The sequence below is a fragment of the Cicer arietinum genome, chromosome 5, assembly GCF_000331145.2.
Source record: "Cicer arietinum cultivar CDC Frontier isolate Library 1 chromosome 5, Cicar.CDCFrontier_v2.0, whole genome shotgun sequence".
Lineage (NCBI taxonomy): Eukaryota > Viridiplantae > Streptophyta > Magnoliopsida > Fabales > Fabaceae > Cicer > Cicer arietinum.
Window position 1 is genome coordinate 76284387 of NC_021164.2, and position 24581 is coordinate 76308967.

General features: G+C 30.6%; 4 protein-coding genes across 7 annotated transcripts; 2 read left to right on the plus strand and 2 right to left on the minus strand.

The window, feature by feature from the left end:
• Nucleotides 1–1100: 1100 nt before the first annotated feature.
• On the plus strand, nucleotides 1101–6481 carry LOC101514923 (uncharacterized). 3 transcript variants are annotated; one of them, XM_012715969.3, is made up of 14 exons: nucleotides 1101–1628; nucleotides 1742–1827; nucleotides 2362–2516; nucleotides 2677–2741; nucleotides 2826–3012; nucleotides 3316–3561; nucleotides 3670–3794; nucleotides 3983–4172; nucleotides 4327–4386; nucleotides 4459–4704; nucleotides 4894–5152; nucleotides 5263–5468; nucleotides 5610–5660; nucleotides 5982–6481. In XM_012715969.3, the coding sequence occupies exons 1-14, from the start codon at nucleotides 1525–1527 to the stop codon at nucleotides 6270–6272; spliced, it is 2271 nt and encodes a 756-aa protein (XP_012571423.1). In that variant the 5' UTR covers nucleotides 1101–1524; the 3' UTR covers nucleotides 6273–6481. The 3 variants fall into 3 exon arrangements, with proteins under 3 accessions (XP_012571423.1, XP_012571425.1, XP_073224466.1); XM_012715971.3 differs by having other exon boundaries at nucleotides 5613–5660; XM_073368365.1 differs by having other exon boundaries at nucleotides 4489–4704.
• An 876-nt stretch (nucleotides 6482–7357) lies between these two features.
• LOC101494809 (cation/H(+) antiporter 2-like) lies at nucleotides 7358–10568 on the minus strand. Its single transcript, XM_073368865.1, has 5 exons — nucleotides 10413–10568; nucleotides 9842–10058; nucleotides 9590–9760; nucleotides 9078–9310; nucleotides 7358–8566 (listed from the first exon to the last, which is right to left on the minus strand). The coding sequence occupies exons 1-5, from the start codon at nucleotides 10566–10568 to the stop codon at nucleotides 7358–7360; spliced, it is 1986 nt and encodes a 661-aa protein (XP_073224966.1).
• A 1886-nt stretch (nucleotides 10569–12454) lies between these two features.
• LOC101494489 (xylulose kinase 2) lies at nucleotides 12455–16613 on the plus strand. The gene is made up of 11 exons (XM_004501017.4): nucleotides 12455–12614; nucleotides 12730–13384; nucleotides 13513–13601; nucleotides 14074–14138; nucleotides 14332–14387; nucleotides 14623–14743; nucleotides 14857–14931; nucleotides 15003–15056; nucleotides 15360–15457; nucleotides 15545–15719; nucleotides 16177–16613. Exons 1-11 carry the CDS (start codon nucleotides 12556–12558, stop codon nucleotides 16407–16409), a joined length of 1680 nt encoding a protein of 559 aa, XP_004501074.1. The 5' UTR covers nucleotides 12455–12555; the 3' UTR covers nucleotides 16410–16613.
• A 1175-nt stretch (nucleotides 16614–17788) lies between these two features.
• Nucleotides 17789–19800, minus strand: LOC101494179 (tubulin alpha chain). 2 transcript variants are annotated; one of them, XM_073368274.1, is made up of 5 exons: nucleotides 19548–19800; nucleotides 19187–19421; nucleotides 18699–19069; nucleotides 18128–18586; nucleotides 17789–18042 (listed from the first exon to the last, which is right to left on the minus strand). In XM_073368274.1, the coding sequence occupies exons 1-5, from the start codon at nucleotides 19638–19640 to the stop codon at nucleotides 17923–17925; spliced, it is 1278 nt and encodes a 425-aa protein (XP_073224375.1). In that variant the 5' UTR covers nucleotides 19641–19800; the 3' UTR covers nucleotides 17789–17922. The 2 variants fall into 2 exon arrangements, with proteins under 2 accessions (XP_073224375.1, XP_004501073.1); XM_004501016.4 differs by having other exon boundaries at nucleotides 17789–18586.
• Nucleotides 19801–24581: the final 4781 nt, after the last annotated feature.

Genomic DNA, 24581 nt, shown 5'->3' on the forward strand with positions numbered 1-24581 from the left:
AAAAATACAAATTAAATATTTTTTAACATCAAATTATGATTTATTATCAATGTAATTTTTTTTTATATATGTGTATAAATTAAAATTTTTATTTTATTTTCTTTAGACATGTAGGTTTTTCTTTATTTTGTCTTCTTAACACAAATGTTTTTATTTTATTTTATTTTATGATATAGATAAATATATGTATAGAGTGATGTTGAAACAATATTAGGATCTCCAACAAGAATTAACCAACAAAATAGAAAACAAATAATTGCAAAGAAAAAACGAAAACAGAAAACGTTCTGGACAGAACTGAAATATCAGAGAAAACTAAAAAACGGAGAATGTTTTGAGTTTTTTTGCTGAAAACAAAGAATGTTCTGAAAACAGTTTTCACAATCAAATTAAACGAAAAATAAAGAAAGATAAGAGAAGAATAACACATAGATTTATGTGTTCAGTCTTAATTGATGAGACATACGTCACGAACAAGCAAACAAGATTAATCCACTATTGTTAATTGAACTTTACAAGATTAGAGTATTTTCAAGATTGATCGTCTAGTATCTATCATTGTTCAAGATTGATCGTCTAGTATCTATTTCACTCAATCTTTCTTTCTCTCCCATTAATATTCTTTCTCAGAATTTTTATGAATCACAAATTACTTATGCTTATTTTAGTTTTCAGCTATTACTGTTACCACACCATACCAACTGCTATAATATTACGACTTTATTTATAATATACAAAAGCAAACTAACTATAATCACATATCATAACTAATATGACCAAAGATAGTTATAACAACTATTAAAGCTTATTTTACTTTAGTTAGATGATTTGAGAATCGTATTCACTAGTGATATTATTAAATTAAATTCATTAAAAATTACCTAACTATAAAATGTATTCAAAAGTAGCGACCAAAATTTAAACCTCTCTAAAACAGCAATTATATGAAAAAATTTAAATTATTTTTAGATTTTTCGTTTTATTGAAATAAAATAAACGAAACTTTTCAAAAGTAATTAATTTTTTTTTTAAACAAATGATTATTTAAAAAAAAATACCGTAACAAACACCCAATATCATAACAAGAAAACTTCATTTTGTAAAAGCTTTATTGCTTTGAGTTGGATTGAAATAAAGCCTCACATAAATTAGAAAACCCTTTTGTGTTTCATTAGAGGATGAGAGTGGTAGATTTAATTATACACACATGATTTGTAGGGGTGAAAAAACAAAAATGCATTTCGTTTCAATTCTAACCAAAATGGGACATGCAATTGGAGATTGGTTCAACCCACACTATCCATTCTCAATTCCAATTTCATTCATAACAACTACATTTTGATACACAATACAAACAAATATACATCTACCTCAAATTCTGGCTATTAACACCCCTATAATATAATCTCCTTCCCCTTTCAAATCTTAATTTTCACTCCAAATATTTCTTAATTACATTATTTAGAGTTTTTTTTTTTAATGTTGAAGTCGAATGGGCTTAAATCCTAACAATTACCTAATGTAATGCCTCGTGTCGTTAAGGTTGAATCTGTTGTTATGTTGGAAACTGTACAAGAAATTGGTATATATGTTCATAGATTTCACAATCTTGATCTATTTAAACAGGGGTATATATATAATTAATTGTTTCTTATTAGCTTTTTTTTATTAATTGCTTTTTATTTTTATGCTTCCAAATTTCTTTTTGAATTTCTAAATTGATGTGTTTTGTTTTGTATAGATGGTATCGGATTAAGATTACAGTAAGATGGGAAGATAGTGAAAATAATTCATTGGGTATCCCAACTAGAGTTGTTCAATATGAAGGTAATTTATCTATTAATAATAAATATTGCTTTATTTGTTGTGTTAGAAGAAATTATCATACTCTCTTGTATTTTGTACTTGGTCAGGATTTATGATCCTTTTACCATAACGATAATTTATTTCTTAGCCACTTACTTTGATTTTTAGTTTTCTAATTATTTAATTTAATCCACATAATTTAGGGGTATAATTGCTCCAAAAACCTATTTTATTGTATATAGAGTAAATTATTTTAGGTGAGTTATATAGTTAAGTCAATAGTTTGTCGACATTGAAAAATTGGAGTGCAGAAAATTTGCAGTTTGCAGTTATATAGTTAACTTTAATTTGCAGTTTGTTGTCATTTAGATAAACTTCAAGGCAGTAGAGTGTAATGTAAGTTACTTTGTGATTTATTGTTTTCATTGCATCAATAATTTGGGCTATATGGTGCAAGGTGTACCAAACAAGTCTCAGATTCCTCAATTTTCTTCACTTGAGAATTATAAGTGAAGCTTTTTCTCATGCAAAATTAGAAATTTGTTGGTTTTGCAGCTCCTGATCTAGATCAAAGTAATTTTTATGGAGTATGGAAGATTGATGACACAGAAAATAGTTTCTCAACACCGACCTTTCGTATAAAATATGCTAAACAAGATGTTCATTTATGTATGATGATCTCATTCAATTTATCACGTAGTAGATCTATGGTAATGATATCCCTCTCTATCATTTTCTTAGTAAATTCGTTGATCAATTGCGATAAATATTATGGGATGGAGGGAGTAAGATAACACATATTATTCATAGCTTTAGGTGTTTAGTTTAATATTTTCTCATTGAACTATTTTATGTGGCTCTTAATTACAGGATTTAACTACAAATGGTGTTATTTTAAAATTTGAGCTTATTTATGCTCCAATACTTGAGGATGGGTGAGTCACACACATGTTTGTTTCCTTAGAGGTTGACATTTGCTGTGTGAAAATAAAATGTTGACTGAATCTTACTATCTTCAGGGCTGACATGCAATCTTCATTGGATGCTTCCCCTGTTGCTATTCATGAATTTCGAATTACTCCTAAAGCTTTGTTAGGGTTGCATTCATATTGTCCTATCCACTTTGATGATTTACATGCAGTACTTGTTGATGTAAGTGTACATGTTAGTATATTGAAAGCTGCCTCTTTCTCATCTGCATCGAAGGTACTCAGGTTTGTTAGATGTTCTCATTTTTAATGTGAATCAATTAGGCTTTCATTTTATATGTTAAGTTAATACTATCTCTGTCCTTAAATATAAGACCTTTTTGGTCACGGGAATTAAAAAACTGGTTAGTAGTATTAAATTTGTTAAGAATTGATATTGTTTTTACAATTTTATCCTTGAAGAGAGTCTTATATTTAGAGACGAAGGTAGTAACAAGGGATGATGAAAGCCCTTGTTCATTTTCAGTCATTCTTCATCAAAAATTAACAACATACTGTAATGTTTTGTGTGATTGTTCAGGACTTTAGTGGTGTTGCTTCTCAAGATGTACAAGATATCATGATAGTCAAAGCATTATTAACTTCTCGTGATCTATTGTTGGAAGAACTATACAGAATTAGTGAAGCAGTTAATGAAGTTATAGATACTTCAGAATTAGTGTCAAAAATGAATAACACGGACTTGATAAATTTTGTGGTGCAAGCAAATGAGTTTGCAATAGATGGTGAAGTTATAGGACAAGGCAAGACACAAAATGGTGTTGAGGTCACTCTTTGCTTTATTTTACACTAAGAGTCTTACTCCTTTTTGTTTGGCATTTGTATTGTTTTTGCAGCTTCATTTTTATCGATTCTTTGTTCTGTTTCTATGCAGGGAGGAAATGATGCACAAAATGTTGAAAAGCTCCATTCCCTGTCTCAGAATGAACTGTTGGACTGTTTTAATTCATTAGGAGATCAATTATATTATTTATGGAAGATATTTTTAAAACTTCATAGGTTTGCTTCTTATCTTGTATCATAATATTCATTACAATTCTATTTCTCCTATCTCCGAAATGAAATATAAACAAAAACGATAACTAAAAAGTTGATAAAACTAGATATATCAACTTTTCAGTTACCATTTTAATTTATATTCTATTCCAAAGTAATATTGCTTAATCAACTAATATTTGTGTTCCTAGGGAGAATAAGAAAGAGATACTAGAATTTTTACGCGATGCATGGGCTAAGGATCGAAAAGCTGAATGGTCAATATGGATGATGTACGCGAAGAAAGAGATGCCTCATCATTATATAAATAGTGGGAATGATGAGTCTTCTCATCGTGGAATGCACAAAAGAGTCTCCAGTTTGTGGAAGTTACCTGACGAGGTAAGTGCTTGTATGTTACTACTACAGTCTCAAATATAAATAAAACCAGGATCAAAGAAAGTTGATGAATCTGCTTCAATATTTTTGTGTCATGCAAGTTTCTTTGAAAAAACACATAAAAATGTTAATTTTGTTTTGGAAATCATACATACAGCCTCTTGAGACTGCAATTTCATGTGCTGATCTTCATCGGAGGAGCATCGCGCAAATGCGGGTGAGCTAACTAATCAATTTGAATATGGGGACCAACTTGTGAGCTAGTTAATGAATGAATTCATCTTTGCAGATTAACAATCGTTCAATTCAAGATATGCAGATATTTGGAGATCCTTTGCGTGTACCAGTTGTGCTGGTTGAAAGGGTGATGAATGTACCGCGGCGTAGTAACAGTGAAATCTCATTCATGGGACATGTTGGACTTGTAGGTTCACGTATAACAAATGGGCTCACTAATGATACATTAAGCAAGAAATCTGCACCACAAAGTAATGTTCGTGTGTTGAAGATTGTTGTCTTTGTGCATGGGTTTCAGGCATGAATAAATATTTGTCTACTCTCATCTGTTATTCAATATTGGTTTTCTTAGAATAATCAAGAAATATCATACACACTAGATGTATCATTTTCATTTCAGCTACTGATCAATGTTCATGTACTAAATCCATACTTTTGTTCATATTTGGTAAAAAGGTTGATTAAATGCTCCTTCAAAATGTTTTAGGGACATCATTTGGATCTAAGACTCGTTCGGAATCAATGGATTTTGATAGATCCCAAAGTAGAATTTCTCATGTCAGAGACTAATGAAGATAAAACAACTGGAGACTTCAGAGAAATGGGACATAGACTAGCTCAAGAAGTTATTTCTTTTATTAAAATCAAAATGGACAAAATATCCAAATATGGGAAATTGGAAGATATTAAGCTAAGTTTTGTTGGACATTCTATGGGTAATCTCATTATAAGAACAGCCATAGCAGGTAATTTAGTTATAACTGTAGAAGAGATGTTGTTTGTGTCGGATCAATTGAAATTTGACTCACATTCGATTGTTTCCCGCGCACCTGATCTCACATTCGATTGTATGTAGATAGCATAATGGAGCCATATCTCAGGCACTTACAAACATATGTTTCAGTATCTGGTCCACACTTGGGGTATCTTTATAGTTCAAATTCATTATTTAATTCTGGAATGTGGTTTTTGAAGAAGCTAAAAGGCACACAATGCCTTCATCAACTCACCTGCACAGATGATCCAGATTTGCAAAACACATTCTTATATAAACTCTGTAAGGTAGGAAAGTGTTATACAAAGGTTCAGATCAAATGACACATAAATGGTTTCAAAGGTCTTGTTTTCTTAAATGACAAATTTAAGAAATATTATAGAGTTTTTAATGGAGCTTTTTTTTGTTTGCTTTCTTCTTTTTTTCAGCAGAAGACCTTGGAACATTTTAGGAATATTATCTTGATATCTTCCCCACAGGTATTACTCTTAATTTCGTTTATATGTTTTTATTTATAAATATTATCTTAATCATGACTCTAATATGGACCCGTGGTTTTAAATTGTTGTCTGCAACTACAATTGCGGCCGCAATATTACAGATTTTAAACTACAATTGCGGCCGCAATATTACAGATTTTAAACTGCAATTTAAACCACATTAGCCGTATTTTCTTAAAATATAAAAGTTTGCAGTGTAATCACAACTACAATTTAAAACCATATATGGATCTATGTAACTTTTGAGCTTTAATATGGATCAAAAAACATGTTAACTGATACAACATAAATAATTTTCAGGATGGTTATGTGCCTTACCATTCTGCTAGAATTGAATCATGCCATGCTGCTTCACATGACACTTCAAAGAAGGGTAAAATGTTTCTAGAGATGTTGAATGCTTGTTTGGATCAAATACGTGCAAATCCTTCTGAACGTAGAGTATTCATGAGATGTGATGTCAGCTTTGATGCCTCTTCCCATGGCAAGAATTTGAACTCATTCATCGGTCGAGCTGCACATATTGAATTTCTTGACTCTGACATTTATGCGAGGTTCATAATGTGGTCTTTCCCAGATCTATTTCAATAGCATTAACGGTCAATTTACAACTGACGATATTTGAATTTGGCATCTTGAAGTTACACAACTTAACTTTTACCACTGAATTAACAACCCAAATATATTACATGTGCTCTCATTCGTCCTACACATAATATAAGAATTTTGGGTTCATGGACTTGATCTTTTGATGCAAGATTCTCTACAAGTCACCTGATTATACTCTCTTCTTCTTTTCACCATTTTATCTTCTACAACACTTGTTTACCCTGCTTTAGCTGCATGTAAATGTATAAGTTGTATATTGGTGTAATGATTTTAGGGTAGGTCAATCAGCACATATCTATGTTTGAATTATTTAAATTAAAGTGTTGAGTAAATATGGTTGTTAAATTAATTAGTAAATATAAAATTACTTGAAAAAAAATGTTCATTTAATATTAAATATATTTATTAATTAATTTATAAACCTTGTTTTGTAATTGGTGTAAAAATAAAAAGTTACATATTAACAAGTGTTTGACAAGCTTTTGATTATAACTTATTAATTTATACTCATTAAACAATGAACTGGTGTACTTTAACAGTGTCTTGTATTATTCGTTAACGAAAATTCAATTATTTTATCGTGGCATAAGTTAGCAAGATATACCTTAAAGTGTATGCAAATTCTACATTGAAAATCCAGCAACAACTCAAGATACATTGTTCTTTTCATCTATCGCAACTGTTTCTGGCAACAAATTACACTATATATTTTATTGAAGCTAATTGACAACTCATATTCGCAAGAGTTTCACCAAATGATTGATAATTGATAACATTTGCAAAAGTTTCACAAATGCAAACTCATGTGAACAAGACAGACAAACAACAAAGTTTAAGTTTTGTGAAGATCTCACCATTTTTTTTTTTTGACAAAAGATATCAGCATATTAACTGTAGACCTCAAACCAAAAATAAAAAGAAAATTGTGGAGTTTGAAAACATATTTAGCATTTTCTTTTTTATCAACAAACTATTGAAGAACAAAAAAAAATGTTTCCTTTGTACACCTTATGTTCACAAAGCTACATACATGAAAAAATCTAACATTATTGTACTTGATTATATATCTAATCATGCAATAGGCCCTTCTTGGCATCTCTATGTTGTTGAATTACCAAAACTGAGCCATGAATATCAAAATCTGAAGAAGCCAAAACATCACCAACTGATCCAAGTTCTGGACATTCCTCCCAATCACTCATACCTATTGTTAACGAACTATTTCCTCTACCACCTTTTCCTACTATAAACAAAGAGTACATGTCTCCAATCTCTTTTAAAGACTCAAGTGTCTCTGCTCCATTATTCACAAACTTTTCCACATATCCAATTTGACCTGAAGTCACATACCTATTATAGAAATCAACCATAAAAGTATTATCAATCTCATTTACAGTCTCTTCCCCAGACAACGACATTAAAATTTCTTTTTCATCTGACTGACCACTTTCAATATGTTCGTTATGCGACGAAGAAGAAGCCAACAAAAATCTTATGATTGTCAAGTTAATTCGAGAGCATTTAGAAATACGTAGACTCCAAGCAATAGCTTCACGATCATCTGGACCACCAAAGAAAAGTGTAGCAACATTTTGCATATTTTCAGATGCAATAATTTGCGAAAAACCAGGAACCTTAATAAGTCCTCTTTCTATAATAACACCAACAGAACAAGGTGCATGTCTAAGAACCTTCTGATTAGTAATCCTTATACCTTCCTTTCCACTTTCTAACTTTCCATCAATACGTTGATGTTTGTGGAAAGGAACAAGGATTATGGATACTTGAAGATCTTCTGCTTCATTGCATATATCTTCATACAAACTTGGAAAAGAAGATACTGCTCTTTTTTGATGGACCAAAATCTTTGTGTCTGTAGTGAAAGCATCTAAGGAATTATTTATTTCAACCACATCATTGCCACCATAGTCATCATCATCACTAAGGTCAGCATCTTCTTTTTCATGGTATAACAAATTAGACTTGATTTTCTTCACAAGCTCTATTAAGTGCATTAAATAAGTGGTAGAAGGTGAAGTTCTAGAACCATGTATTGCTAGTATTGTGGCAAGTATTGAAGAAACTTGGCGAGGATCATATACACAAGCCAAAATTCTAAGCTCATCTTCCATTTGTTGTGGTTCAATTGCAGTATGATTATTTGAAAACATTTTCTCTTCACCTCTTGCTAGAAATGACACAATAATTCCTGATAATATTGTGTTCAATACTACTGCTACTAGCAATACGTTGAATGTTTCTGTATCATAATTCTGCTACAAATCAATACAATAAGAATCAAGGAGTTAGTACATTGAATAAATTTGAGATAATTCTAATTCTAGTTACTTGCTCCGTACATAAAAATTGTCACATTTGTTCGAATCATACAAATTTTTTAAAACATTATTGGAAAAAAAGATAGTTTATCAATCAATGGTATATTCTCGTTATAATAAATAAATATAAAATGAGAATAATATTATCTCCTTTGTTTTTTATAAGAGACAAATGAAATACAAATGAGTCAAAAAAAATCGATGTATTTAGTCTATATTAGACTAAAGTTTATGCCTCAAATACATCAATTTTTGTTGACTCATTTATTTCTTATAAAAAAATCAGAAGTAATTTGAAGGTGAAACACCTCGTATTAATTAGATATTACAAGTAAAAACAAATTATTAAAATTACATCAATAATTTTATTTTATTTTTCAAATGTGACAATTGTTAGAGAACAGAGAAATATTATTTTGATAAAACCAAGAAATGTACTCGAAATTACTTGTTTTGCAGCATCACTAATGAATAGAATGTCAGAATAACCTCTAGTGTTCAATATAAAGCCAAGAAAAATGCCTTCACTTGTAGGAATATGAAGGTAACGACAAACCAAAAGAGTTCCACCAAGTTTGCTACCAATGCTCAACAAAATAAATATGGAGGCAGTGGTTATCTTATCCAAACTCTTGAATACATTTATGAGGTCACATTGTAATCCCAAGTACCCAAAATATACTGGAAGTATAAAGTTATAAATTGAATAACCAAGTTTATGTAAAAATGTTCTAGCTGTTTTTCCTTCTTTAGGAAATAACAACCCAACAAAAAAACAATGAATAATACTATTGTACCCCCAAATTTCTATAATCATTGAACTACTCAAAAGTAGAAAAAGAATGAGTAATAACTCAGGGGCTTTTAGGTACTTTTGGTTTCTATGTCTTCCATTTAACCAAATGGCTAAGTATTTGTTTATATGAATCACCAAAGTTGTAATAAGGAGACAACCTATACCAGTAGAAATATGGTGTGAGACTTTCCAATTAACAATCACATTAAACAACAATAAACATGTCATTTCTGTGATCAAAGCCGCAGACACCGCGATTCTTCCAACGTCCGATGCGCCAAACCTTAAATCGGCCGCCAATCGAATAACCATAGGAGAACTTGTGTATGATACAACTAACATAATGATCATACAAAAATACTGCATAGAAATATTGGTGTTTAATTCTTCGTACAAATAAAATGAGACAGAGAGACCAAACACTGCACCCACTAGTGCACCCCCACATGCTACCAAACTAACCAAACGTAGATGGCTCATTGTGTAGTGAATATTCATCTCCAATCCAAATAAAAACATGAAATTCATGCGACAGAAGAAGCTTACAACTTCATAATAATTTTGTGAATTCGGAGGAAAAAATGTTTCTTTTATATACTTTATATGAGACATTGGACCTAATACCAACCCAGCCTGTTGAACAAAACAATGCAACAATAATTACTTAAGAAATCATAAAACATGATACTTTTAAAATTTAAAATGTATCTATAAAAATTTAAAATTTTATTTTTAATCTCTAAAAAAAGGTTTTCAACATTTTAGTCCTTAAAAAATTTATTTGTTTTTAATTTGAAATATTTTTGTACAAATATGATACTTTTAATGTGTAAAAAATTTTCAATAAAATCAAAATAAGGATTAAAAGTGAATAAATTTTTTTAGAGACTAAATTTAAAATATAAAATTTTTGGTAGAGACTAAAAATATATTTAATTTAATAATTTAAAAAAAACAATGTTTAAAGATTGTTGATTGATTAATTACCAGAATTTGTGCAATGGGTCCAGGTTGGCCAACCGTCCTAAGGATAACATTGAAGAAGTGTGAAACGACAAGAATACAAGACACTTGCATGCCCATTGAGTTTAGAGGGTTAACAAGATCTTCTTTGTTACAAAACATGTTGTGGGTGGCATCCATTTTGTGTTTTCTGTATTTGTTAAAACTCAATAAATTAGAGAAGCAATTGATATGAATTTTTTTTCTAGATTTTCACAAATTCATTTGCATGTGAAGTATTTAGGTTTGCATTTCAGATCCTAAATTAATGGGGAAAGACTCATAACGAAACATATGTCCCTTCTATTATTTTCCCCTTTACTTTAGCTAAAGCTAATAGAGGATTATTTTTTTACAAAACAATTCAATTTTATGTTTATATATTAAATTAATATGAATTACTTAATTTTAATATAAGAATTTATAAGAAAATAACAATTAATTGTTTGCAAATGCACATTCAAAAAAAAAAAACAGATATTTTAAATGTGAGATTCATTTTTAACCTTACATGGAGAATAAGTTAGATAGTCCACTAATATATATATATATATAATTTTATGTTAACAATGTTATTTGTGAGTAATTTAGTATTAAGCAAATAAAGTATAAATTTATTAATTTTTCTTATATTTATTATTTTATTAGTTTTCTTTATATATAACTCTCTAGTTTAACTTATTTAAAAAATATATAAAATATATTATTTAAATACTTTAATATGAAATAAACTTTTAAATATGCTTTTAAATTAGTCTAAACTTTTAAAAAATGTCAAATTCGAAAAAAGACTTTAAGATAAACCATACTCATGTCTAAAAAGTTAATCGTATGTCAAAATCAGACGTTTCAAAATATGTCTGACTAATTCTCATTTTTGTTTGATTCATCAAACCCTCTTATAAAACGCGAAATATACATTTTTAAGTAGATGAAAATATTTATAGGACATCAAATAGCAATGTGATTATTTGCATACCTTAAAAAATAACAATGTGATTTTAAGATGAATTTATACTTGATACAAAATTGAAATTCATTATTTAAGAAGAAAAAAAATGATGTAAGGGTGATTCTGCATACAAAATATCCAAAACCACACCTCTAGGCTCTAGTAAAACACTTGATACTCCATAATCATTGAATATTTAAGCAAAATTTCATCATAATGTAATTCACTATATATTTATGACTATAATTATCATTCAATAGATAATAAAAGTAATTTTATAAAGTTATTATATTCCTTTATTTATTACAATCTTTTTTTTGGAGAAATTTATTCACAACTTTTGTTACAATATTCTAATAAAATATCATTCAATATTAAAAGGATGATGAAATTAAAATTTGAAAATTATGGGCTCACCAAAATTTAAAAATAAAATAAAATCAACCTCAACTAAATTAAGGAATGAGAGAATATTGTAAGTTCATGTTATAACATGTTACTTATTGGTTTTGAAGAGAAATAAATTATTAAACTATTTTCCGATAATTATATGGATATAATCAGATAGTTAATTTAGTGATTAGAGTAAAATATTTCATGAGTTAAATGATAAATAAAATTAAGGATTCAGTTTCACTGTCAATATATTAATGTTAACATAATTAGTATTACCTATTAAAAAAAGCTTTCCATTAAACATGTTGGATAGATTTTTAACTTTATTTATGGACTAAATTTTATTATTTAACTTTTTTTTACTTCTATCGTTTTACGTTTCTGATCTTTATCATCTTATCCAAAATATTTGTTCTCATCCAAATCAAACCAAGACTTATTATTATTATGGTAACTAATTACTCCTATCATAATATAATTGTCATTTCTACTTGTTTTATACATATTAAGGAAAGATCATAAATAAATAAATAAATAAATAAAATATAATAATTATTTTATCAGATTATTTTTGTGAATACAAAATTAATAATTTAGAAATAATATATATGACATTAATCAGATGGTACTGAAGAAAAATAAATAAATATTACATACAAATATAACAATAATTATTGTGGAGTGAGTATTATTTATAAAAAAAAATATTCGGTAACTAATTTTCTGTTGAGCAATATATCATCATTATCACGTAAGGGTGTGTTGTGAATTTTCTCTTCAATGGCCGAATTTTCTCTTCCCCATGACTCTTATTTTCTCGGATTTGACAGTTCAACTCAGTAAGTTTACCCAATTTCATTCCCAATTTTCATTTTTTTTATGGAATTTTCAATATTTTATTTGCTGCGATATAAACTATATGAAACTAAAGTTTGAATTTTTATTCTTTTGAAGATCGTTAAAGGCAACAATTTTGGATTCAAACCTCAATATAATTGCTTCTGAGTTGATTCACTTTGATTCAGACTTACCCCGTTACAAAACCAAAGATGGGGTATACAGAGACTCTTCAATCAATGGAAGAATTGTTTCACCCACATTGATGTGGGTAGAAGCCCTTGATCTCATTTTTCAAAAACTTTCAAAATCAAATTTGGATTTTTCCAAAATTGCTGCTGTTTCAGGTAGTGGACAGCAACATGGTAGTGTTTATTGGAAAATTGGTAGTTCTAAAATTTTGTCATCATTGGATCATAAGAAATCATTGTTGGAACAGCTTGAAAGTGCTTTTTCAATTAAGGAATCTCCAATTTGGATGGATTGTAGCACCACTGTTGAGTGTAGGGCTATTGAGAAGGCTTGTGGTGGTGCTTTGGAGTTGGCTAGAGTGACGGGATCGCGTGCTTATGAACGATTTACTGGTTCTCAGATTAAGAAAATATTCGATCACCAGCCGGAAATTTATAACAGTACTGAAAGGATCTCGCTTGTTAGCTCGTTCATGGCGTCGATTTTTATTGGTGCTTATGCTGCTATTGATCATTCTGATGGTGCAGGAATGAATTTAATGGACATTAAGGAAAAGGCTTGGTCTAAAATTGTACTTGAGGTTTTTTTAATGCTACTGACTTACACTTAATTCTTGTTGAATTGGTTTTTCATGTAACCTAATTTGAGTTTGTGTGAATTGGTTTTTCATGTTTGATGAATATGTATGAATTCTAATGGTTGTTGTAGGCAACTGCACCTGGTTTGGAGTCAAAACTTGGAGACTTGGCTCCCGCATATGCTGTTGCTGGAAATATTGCTTCATATTTTGTAGAAAGGTTTGTTTCACTTAATTTTTGTTTCTCCTTTGGAATGCAAGCAAAATTAAGTTAGTATGTTACATTCCATATAACATGCTGTCAAAGTTTTATGATTTTTATAGTTTACTGATAGATTCTCAATACATTGTTAATTATTGATGTTTAGATATATGTTTTAGTAAAATATAATTCTGGATATTCTGCATTTTTAGCAAAAAAATTTAAAGACAGACCTACAAAGCAATTTGTTTTCTAGCTGTCTGCAACAAATTTGAACAAATTATGTAATTTGTAAGGATGTGAAATCGCTTCACAGCCACTTCCTGTTCGAAATGGTCTATATTGTCTAATAAGTGGTGAACCTATTGCATGCAAGGGGATATCTTTGTATAAAAACAGTATGATACTGCTATCCACTTACTTTTTGCATGAGTGATGAGTCACATGAAATGCGTAGACTGACCATTGAACTTTATTTGTTTCACATTAGGTATCACTTTAACAAGGATTGCTTGGTTGTTCAATGGTCAGGAGACAACCCTAACAGTGTGGCAGGTGCTATAACTTTTTCATAACATTCTACCATTTATCTCTGATTTTATATATATTCTTTCAAGATTCAAAGTTTAAACGATGAAATTTTGAAAACGTAGTTCATGTAGTGTTGCTGCCATCTTCAGCCAAAAAGGATATTTATATTGTCTATATTTTTCTCTGCTCATCCTAAAAAACATTTCCATATCTGCAGGTTTGACCCTAAATATTCCGGGAGATCTCGCTATCAGCCTCGGCACTAGTGACACCGTATGTTTAAATACATAGTGTTAAGTTACCTTACCTCCGTTGTTCTGCCATAGTTTCTTAGTGTGGGAAAACCTAGGATATGACAGCAGTTTCATATGTTGTCATTGAAGCAATATTGACTATTTTATAATTAAATCGCATTTTATGTTTTTCATATTAGCATAAAAGCAAAAGATTTTAAAATGAAATTAACACCAATGCTTGTAGTTATAATACATTCTAACCTGTATCTCAGGTATTTATGATCACTAAAGATCCTAATCCAGGATTAGAGGGACATGTCTTCCCTAGTCCAGTGGATGCAGAAGCTTACATGGTAATGCTAGTTTACAAAAATGGGTCCCTTACCCGAGAAGGTAGTGTTGTTTGTTGTCCTTATCATTTGCTACTTTTATTGCTTGTTTGCATATACATCCCATTTAAATTGATTCTGGTGATTTCTAATTCTGACCCATGTCTCAATTGTCAGATGTCCGTAACCGTTGTGCAGAAAAATCATGGGATATTTTCAATAAATTTCTGCAGCAAACGCAACCTTTGAATGGTGAGTATCATGAAATTTCCTCTATGTTATATCCACCCTCCGATTTCACAATTTTTTTTTTCCATTAACAGGTGGAAAGCTAGGTTTCTACTACAAGGAGCATGAAATTCTACCTCCTCTTCCAGGTTAGTGATTGATTTTTCACCTATTAAATTTACATGTACTGGCCGGTGTTTTTAAATAGCAGTGCTATAGTACTGTACTGTAGCGAATTTGAATAATAATATATTATTCCACAATATACTATTTAGTATAAAGTGTTGTCAAATAGCGGTTATAGTGGCACTATAGCACTGTACCATAGCAAAATTTGAACAAACCGCTATTTTTTCACAAATTTGTGGTTGACAACACTGGTACAGCCTATTGAACACTAAATTGACTTTGCTTTACTCAAAAAGTGCTAACAATTTTTTTTATGGTCCCAGTTGGTTACCACCGTTACATTATAGAAAACTTCTCAGGCGCATTGGATTTGGATGAACTAAAGGAGCAGGAAGTGGACGAGTTTGATCCTCCATCTGAGGTTAGGAAATAAATACCTGGTAACTCATTGGTGTAGTTGAAATCCTGAAGAAAAAAAGTTTTTGTTGAACAATAAGCTTAATTGCAGGTGCGGGGATTAATTGAGGGTCAATTTCTCTCTATGCGAGCTCATGCCGAAAGATTTGGCATGCCTTCTCCTCCAAAGCGAATTATAGCCACTGGTGGAGCATCAGCCAATCATTGCATCCTCAGCTCAATAGCTTCAATTTTTGGCTGTGATGTTTATACAGTTCAAAGACCTGGTAAGCGAAAAATTCACTATCTCTGCATAAGACAGTATTAATTATGTGAAAGTCTCTTAGACACATTTATATGAAATTTGTCTTACCCCCTTTAGGCTCTATTTGGATAAACAACTTAATTAAACGCATGTTATAAGTTATTTCTATAACATAAGATAAAACAGAGTCAAACTGTAATCATCATAGAAATTGTCTGGATAAGCTTATGCCAGTCAATAAACTTAACTAATCCATTCCAAACAGTTCCTATAATGAATTATAAACCAAAAGGGTTTTTCTTTAAACTCGATTTGACAAGTTACCGTTCGAAGTTTTTACTACATTTAAGTGAAACAAGGTAGCTACTAGCCAGTATTTTTTCCCTTCTTTTAAATGTATGTACATTTCCATTGCAACTTCTTTTTTTATTCATGAAAATGGTGATCTTGTTGTCGTCCTTATTTGATCTTGGTAACAGATTCAGCTTCTCTTGGAGCTGCAGTGAGAGCTGCTCATGGCTGGCTCTGCAACAAGAAGGGTGGTTTCATACCCATATCAGATATGTACATGGATAAACTAGAGAAAACATCTTTAAGCTGCAAACTCTCGGCTAGTTCTGGAGATCAAGAGCTGGTTTCCAAGTATGCCGCTATCATGAAAAAGAGAACCGAGATAGAAAGTCGTCTTGTTCAAAAGTTTGGACGCTGTTGAAATAGTACTACTAAACTTAAAAATTTTGGTCTGAACTTTTTGCTGGAAAGGAAAATTCCTTACTTTGAGTTTTCTGATTTTCTGTGAATAGAATAATCAAGTGATTACAGAAGTTTGAACACTACTTTTTAGTATGAAAAATAATTACAGGCTCTAATAAAGTGATTATAGAAGTTTTAATCTATAATTCTATTTTGATAGTAATGATGGCCCATCACATAGATGAATGTGTTAATTTTGATTTCTGATCCTTGGATGCTAAGTAACAACTAGTACATGATAATATATGCCACCAAATTAAAACCAAAGTATCATGGTATTGGCATGTGCTTAATTTAAGGTTATATTGAGTTTTAACTTTGAAATGTGAATTATAACACCTTTCATGAAAACATAACTAACCTTCTTTTAAACACTACATTGGAGGATTGAACTCTTAGCCTCTCTTCTTTTCATTGTGCGTGTATCTGAAGAAGAAAAAAAAAAATTAAATAAATAAATAAAGGCTTTGCCTACAAGCAACACTCATCATATCTAACTTTGTTCCATTTTTAATTGGGTGAATGATGGATGGTGCAATGAACCAAGTTGATGACTAGGATTGGCGACCATAAACAACAATGTATAAAAATTCATTGAAATTTTATAGCATATTCTGTCCAAAAAATAATAGAATTTACATCTTACGTCACTATTTAAAGATTTGCTAATTAAATAATAGTATATTCCCTATGCATTTTTTAGAACATTCTGTTTAAATAAAATAAAATAATTAATTAAAATTATTTTGAAATTCAATTGAGTTAACAATGCTAATTAAGTGATAAACATGTGCAATAATATAATAATGAAGATGGGAAAAATATTAGTACTCTAAAAAAAACCAAAATATTACTAGTATTTATTTATTTTGAAATCTAACATCCTTTTATTAGATAATATAATATGTATATTAAAAAAATATCGGCTATCAATTATCCATTATATTAATACCAAGTTTTCCTAACGGTCCATTTAGCTCAACGAGGAGTCAAGTTCAAATTCCGAAAGTCGAAATGCGTTAAAAAAGTGATGTTGTAAAAGCGACAATTTCTTACCTTGGGGTTGTCAAAACAAAATTATTTATCTTGGTAGCACTCTTCTCTAACAAATAACTTTTTGTTGCTACTTCAATCAACCCTATAGAAATTATTTCTTCTAAACCTAAGCGGAAAGGTTATGATGACCGAAGTTACGTTAGTTAGACATCCCGTAATTTAAACGTTAGGTTCCTTTTATTTTCATGTCCAAACGAAAAATAATATGACCAAAAAAACATTAATCGAATATGATTTAAAACTTTGAAGCTACTTAATACCAAAAAGGAAACGAGAGATAGATTTACGGTAATAGAATGTAGATTTAAACTTTTGTGCTAAACACAGCACAAGCATTGACAACAAGCATCATACAGAAACAACTCATAATTTTTTGTCCAACATAAATGCACATAACAAACATATGATCAAATCTTTCACGATCTAGTAATCGTCATCTCCTTCAACATCCTCTCCATCACCAGACTCAGCACCAACCTCTTCATAATCCTTCTCAAGAGCAGCAAGATCCTCACGAGCCTCAGAGAATTCACCTTCTTCCATACCCTCACCCACATACCAATGCACGAAAGCACGCTTAGCATACATAAGATCGAACTTGTGATCAATCCTGGAAAACACCTCAGCAACACTGGTAGAGTTAGAGATCATGCACACAGCTCTCTGAACCTTGGCAAGATCACCACCAGGAACAACAGTTGGTGGCTGATAATTGATACCGCACTTAAACCCAGTTGGGCACCAATCCACAAACTGAATTGTTCTCTTGGTCTTGATGGTGGCAACAGCAGCATTCACATCCTTAGGGACAACATCACCACGATACATCAAACAACAGGCCATGTACTTTCCGTGGCGAGGGTCACACTTAGCCATCATGGAAGATGGTTCAAAAGCACTGTTTGTGATCTCAGCAACGGAAAGCTGTTCATGGTAAGCTTTCTCAGCGGAGATAACAGGGGCATATGAGGAAAGCATAAAATGGATCCTAGGGTAAGGAACCAAATTGGTTTGAAATTCTGTAACATCAACGTTCAATGCTCCATCAAACCTCAAAGAGGCAGTGAGGGATGAAATCACCTGCAAAATCAAAAACGAAACCAAAAATCAATTAAATCACAATAATTATCACACAATTCAAATGTAAAAATTCCAAGATTCAATTTGAGTATTGGTAATTGAGTATCTTTACCTGAGAGACAAGGCGATTGAGGTTAGTGTAGGTAGGTCGCTCGATGTCGAGGGATCGCCTGCAAATGTCATAAATGGCTTCATTGTCGAGAAGGACAGCAACATCGGTGTGTTCGAGGAGGGAGTGGGTTGAAAGGACACTGTTGTAGGGTTCCACAACAGAGGTTGAAACCTGGGGGGATGGATAAACGGTGAAGCCCAATTTGGACTTTTTCCCGTAATCAACAGAGAGACGTTCCAACAAAAGAGAACCCAAACCAGAACCGGTTCCACCACCAACGGCGTTGAAAACCAAGAAACCTTGCAGACCTGTGCAGTTATCTGCTAGCTTCCTGATTCTGTCCAGGCAAAGATCAACAATCTCCTTCCCAACTGAAAAATTCCAGATCGTAATCACAAGTCAGATTTCTATTTCAGATTTAATTTCAACTTCAAATAAACAACAGCAACAACAAGATCGAAATGTGAGAGATTGGGAACGGCACTTACTGGTGTAATGACCACGAGCGAAATTGTTGGCGGCGTCTTCTTTGCCACTGATGAGTTGCTCAGGGTGGAAGAGTTGACGGTAAGCACCGGTCCTAACTTCGTCGATGACGGTAGGTTCAAGATCTACGAAAACGGCGCGTGGAACGTGTTTCCCAGCGCCGGTTTCGCTGAAAAAGGTGTTGAAAGCGTCGTCTCCTCCGCCAACGGTCTTGTCACCGGGCATCTGGCCATCAGGCTGAAAACAACACCGCATAGATTAATTAAGAAAAAAATCATTAAACATTGCGATTTATAATTAAAAAATGAAAAGCAGAAACCCTAATTAGTAAGATCTGTGATTAATTGAACAAAGAGACCTTACCTGAATGCCGTGTTCGAGGCAGTAAAGTTCCCAGCAGGCATTTCCGACCTGGATACCAGCTTGACCAATGTGGATTGAAATGCACTCCCTCATTTTCTCGGGAAAATTGAACGAAGAAGGAAAAAGCTAGAAAATAAAGGAAATGTAAATTGAAAAGAAAATTGAGCGAGCGGCGTTTATTAAGACGCCTTCTCCCTTTGAAATTGTGAGTGAAGGATGAAAATGTGGTGGTGATTTATATAATAGAGCGAAAGAGAACTAAATTTGAAATGTGCGGTTACGAATTAACTCCGGTTAGTTTACCCTGGTTTGACAGCGATTATCATTTTTTATTTTTATTTATTGTTGTTAATGTAACGTTTGTATTATCACGTGCCTCACTTTCCCAGCCTGGCTACTGACCGTTGAAGCTTTTTGATATTTGAATTTTGATCTCATCTGATTTCATTACCTTCACCGAAATTCCAGCAATGCCATTGGTTAGCCTTCTCACTTCCCACCCGGATTACCAACTGGGCCCAACCCAACAAATTTGAACTGTCCTTTCGTTAATTGTACTCTACTCATTTTAAAAATTTTATAATTAACACCCATTTTAATTTCTGAATAAGATTTCATTCATTTAAAAAAAAATAAAAGCAACATTTAGAGCAAATTTGTTTTTCCATTTTGTAATGAAAAATTGGGTTCACGTCATATTTGATTCATTAGAAACTATTATTCATCAAACCAAATTTTAATAAATGATATTTCCGTATTGTTCCATTTTATTTAATAATATTACAAAATTTGGTACTTATACCTTTCACATGATGGGATAAGGTTGTTTTTTTAGGGAACAGGTTGTAATTTATACAAACTAGATAAGTAATGAGAGATATAATTTGTAATTTGTACAAGCTCGATAAGTAATGAGAGAGATCATTTGTTCAATTAGCTACATCGGATTTTTTAAGAACCTACATAAAAATAAAAATAAATTATCTTATGGAAGCTACATAAGTTACTCACAATTTTTTTATTAATTTCAAAACATCCGATCCATTAAATAAAATATATAACTTTTTAATAAATGCACGTTTAAAAATGTGTTAAGTCAAACACAAACTTAATCTTTAATAAAACTAGAACAATTTAGTTTTTATTTGAATGCTAAAGAAGAACAAAACAGACCGTTATTTTGTTGAAGAAACACATTATTTAGAGATTGTTGCTATTGTAAGGATTAAATTATCTCAATCTTAATTATGGTAAGGACATAATTTTTCTTTTTCTAATGATAATTCTTGTAGGGACTAGTTTTTCTTTTTTTTTTTTTTAGGGATTAAAAATTGTTTTTATTTTCTCATTAAATTGAATTTCACAGTGTTTTTCATAAATACTTAAATATATTTACACTTCAATTTATTGTACTTTTTAATTAAATTTAGATTCTCCTTTTGTAAACTTCTTTTTTAAAATATGTTTTTTATACTAAAAAATTAAAATAAATATATAGTATTTCGATGAAGAGCAAGAGATAACTATAATAGTTTATTTTATTGTTTGCAATAACTTTTTCAAATGTTTAATTATGTATTTCTTTGTTAAAAAGATATAAATTTTTGAAACACTCTATATTATATTTTGTAAAAAAGATATGAGTTTCTGTTATATTAACAATAACCATAACCATGATATAAGGACACTATCAAGTTATTAGAGAATGTAAAAGAGACATGTAAAATATATTGGGTAAACGATTGGAGGGAAGGGTAAAAAACAAGCGTACTAGTAATGCATTGCATGTGATGGGCCAGATTCGGGTACAACATACACCTTCGACTGGTGGGCTATCAACACTATAGGTCCTAAGTTTCTATTGCGGGACCGAAAGTTTTGATGAGTTTTCCCATCAATAAAAATAATTAATTATTTATTTTCTTTTTTTCAACAAAATAGTTGCACCTACTTCTTCAACTTTTTATCATTAATTATTTATTTTATTTTATTAGTAGAATATTAATACATGTTAAATTGGCCGATCTACATAGTACTCTAGCATGAAAAGCTAAATCATATAAAGAGGTCACTTTATGTTTGTCTTTTGAGTTTTTTACTCTACATCTCCAACTATATTTGTCACTCCCCCAACACGCATGAAAATATAATTTTACAATTTTTATCGTCTATAAAAATTTCATATTTTTTACCTTTAATTTTTTCACTCCCTCTTTCAAACATTTAGATAAATCACCATAACTTTCGAATCTTTTAAAATATTTGAAACTAAAGAGTAAGTGATACTCTAATATTTAAAACTTTCGAAACACAAAATTTTCATAATTTCGAAACTTTCGAGCAATCTGAAACTTTTGAAATAGAAAATTTTCAAATTTTTAGAAAGTTTCAAAGTTTCGAAATGAAAATTTTCAAAACTTTCTAAATTTAGAAAATTTAAAAACATTATAAATTTGGAAATTTTTGAAATTTTTCAAATTTCAAAATATATGTGTATTTCAAAAATTTGCTTATTTTGAAACTTCAACAACTATCAACGAAACTTATTTTAAATGGTTAAAAGGGAACAATTATATTTTTATATGGGTTGGGGTAGCTAGTATAGGTGGGGGTGCGGGCTAGAAAGCTCCAGTCTTTTCTGTTAATGGGTTGTGAATTATCAAGACGGGTTCAAACAAAATTCTAACAAAAAATACTATCAGTCACTGACCAAACTAGAGATGGTAAAATAAAATTATAACACATAACACCACATTAAGGTTGGTCATGTTTAGTAGAAGAGGAGCGGTTAGAATCGTAATCAATGTTGTTTTTGGTTGGTAGTCGCTGACGAAACTGAACTGACATAGAAGTTGGACTTGCAATCCTTGTTTCAATTGTTGGCGGCAACAATGTTATGTTGCTTTTGGATTTATAATAGAATACATTTTCTTGTTTTTTTTTTTTTAGTAAATTGTGTTTTATTTTCTTTCTTTATTTTGGTAATGTTACATGTTTAAAATCAAGCTAAAAGTAGCAATAAAAATGTCATTATTTGAGCTAGTTCAAGTTTGCTCATTATCATTTTTATATAAATTTCCTTTTTTTAGGTCTTAGTGGCCCGCCTCGTAGCCCACTAGGTCGACCCCACCCGATCGTATCTTTAACGCAGGCTAAAAAGATTTGGCCAAAAAAACTCGTCCATTTTTTTATCACATTTTTTAAAATCAATCTTATAATTATGTGGGCCAAAACGACTCTTCCTATTAGGTCCAGCCCATTCGGAAACTCTGAATATGACTATCCCTTCGTGTATAATATTTCATATATCAGTTTAAAAAATGAAGAAACTCAATAAATAGTTAACAATAATTACGATTTTTAAACATTAGACACAAAAATAAAAATTATTTATGTAGAACAGTCAATAACTCTGTATTTTGTAGAATTTTATTTTGTATTCATACGATGTGATTGAAAAAATCGAGTAGGTTGAACTAATAATGTAAGAATAATAAAGCTAACATATATTTTTTTTAATAAAAGAGACCTTATATTATTAACCTCAACAAAAGTTATAGGAGATGAAATCTCCAACATCATACATAATAAAAAATATAAATCATGTCAGATTTTGGAACATGGTGAATATATCTTTGAGAGTAGAGGAGTGTAATTAGTATAACATTTCATAGTCATATTTACAAATATCAAAGTCCATTCGATAAAGCATAAATCTCCATGCTTTTAAAACTTACTCCAATGTTCCATCGACGTGATTTAGACTTTGCCTCAGAATTGTTTGACAATATCAAAGATAACATGTTTATGACATTGTTCCACATTATTAAGCATCTTTTCATAAGCCATTTTTTAAGTGTAATACACATTCTTGTTGATCCTTTCCGGTTCCAAAATTGCATTAAGAGACAGATCTTGTGATCATCAAAAAGTATTTCATCCGCAGTCTTGACGATGAAGATGTTGAAAACTCTTTGTACCTAATTCATATTTTCTCTTACTTCAATTATAAGCAAAAGTATATATTTTACACTAAGGATAATAGGTAAATTTCGTCAAAAAATATATATATATAATAATTAAATTTTAATTTTATTATTTCATGTAATAAAGATACACTATTATTGAGGTACTCTTAATTATCGTAGTCATCACTAACGATATTAAAGAATTAATATAAAAATATTTTTCAGACAATATCATTAAATAAGAATAAATTCATTAAATTTTACTTATATTTAAGATTAATTTTTTATAATAGTTATTAAAGATAGTTAAAAGATACTTATACTTATGTGATATTTCTTGGGTTCAACCACGATTCTCAACAATAAAGCTTAGATCTATTTCATATTGGCAGTGTACTTAAGTATTGTTAATACTCTTACAAGCAAGTTAGATTTATTGAAGGTGTGCAGCTTATAAAACTCACTTTAGAGCATTGTTACACCACTTCCTCGTCATCTTTGTGCTTTTGGAACTGAATTCTAAAGACACAGAAAGTCTATAATCCGAGTCCCAAAGCTTAAACCATATGAATACTTCGGGACTTGGATTATAGACTTGTTTTGTGTCTCAGTCCCAAAAGCACAAAGATGACGAGGAAGTGGTGTAGCAGATGCTCGTGAGTTTTATTATTCAACAATTGAAATGTTAGTATAGTTAAAATTGTTAATGCTTCTTGGACCAAATTGAACTGATATGAAGGTTTTATGCACCAATTTTATGTTTTCGACGTGAACTAAGTTAATGCTTCTTGGACCAAATAAGTTTGTGTATAATTTAAAATTTGAATTTATAAAACAAAGAGTTAAACCTTGTCATCCATCATCAATACAATTTTCATCACATAAAATTTATGTTTGATATTACCAGACAGAAACCATAATCGCACAATTCTAACAACCAAATTCCATGACTCCTTTCTTGGAAAAGTTGAAGTAACAAAATCTGATTTTTTGTCGGACATCGGATAACGATAAACAAAAAAATAAATAACGAAATTTTAAAATAAAAAAAATTAAGAGGAAATTG

Coding starts and splice junctions, on each gene's coding strand:
- LOC101514923 (XM_012715969.3), top strand. CDS start 1,525: ATGCCTCGTGTCGTTAAGGTTGAATCTGTTGTTATGTTGGAAACTGTA. Junction 2,742..2,825: donor GCTCCAATACTTGAGGATGG/GTGAGTCACACA, acceptor TACTATCTTCAG/GGCTGACATGCAATCTTCAT. Junction 5,469..5,609: donor TCTTATATAAACTCTGTAAG/GTAGGAAAGTGT, acceptor TCTTTTTTTCAG/CAGAAGACCTTGGAACATTT.
- LOC101494809 (XM_073368865.1), bottom strand. CDS start 10,568: ATGGATGCCACCCACAACATGTTTTGTAACAAAGAAGATCTTGTTAAC. Junction 9,761..9,841: donor ACTAGTGGGTGCAGTGTTTG/GTCTCTCTGTCT, acceptor TCATTATGTTAG/TTGTATCATACACAAGTTCT. Junction 8,567..9,077: donor TTAGTGATGCTGCAAAACAA/GTAATTTCGAGT, acceptor ATTGATTTGTAG/CAGAATTATGATACAGAAAC.
- LOC101494489 (XM_004501017.4), top strand. CDS start 12,556: ATGGCCGAATTTTCTCTTCCCCATGACTCTTATTTTCTCGGATTTGAC. Junction 14,388..14,622: donor GCCTCGGCACTAGTGACACC/GTATGTTTAAAT, acceptor CCTGTATCTCAG/GTATTTATGATCACTAAAGA. Junction 15,057..15,359: donor AATTCTACCTCCTCTTCCAG/GTTAGTGATTGA, acceptor TTATGGTCCCAG/TTGGTTACCACCGTTACATT.
- LOC101494179 (XM_004501016.4), bottom strand. CDS start 19,640: ATGAGGGAGTGCATTTCAATCCACATTGGTCAAGCTGGTATCCAGGTC. Junction 19,422..19,547: donor GCCTCGAACACGGCATTCAG/GTAAGGTCTCTT, acceptor TGTTGTTTTCAG/CCTGATGGCCAGATGCCCGG. Junction 18,587..18,698: donor TCAATCGCCTTGTCTCTCAG/GTAAAGATACTC, acceptor TTGATTTTGCAG/GTGATTTCATCCCTCACTGC.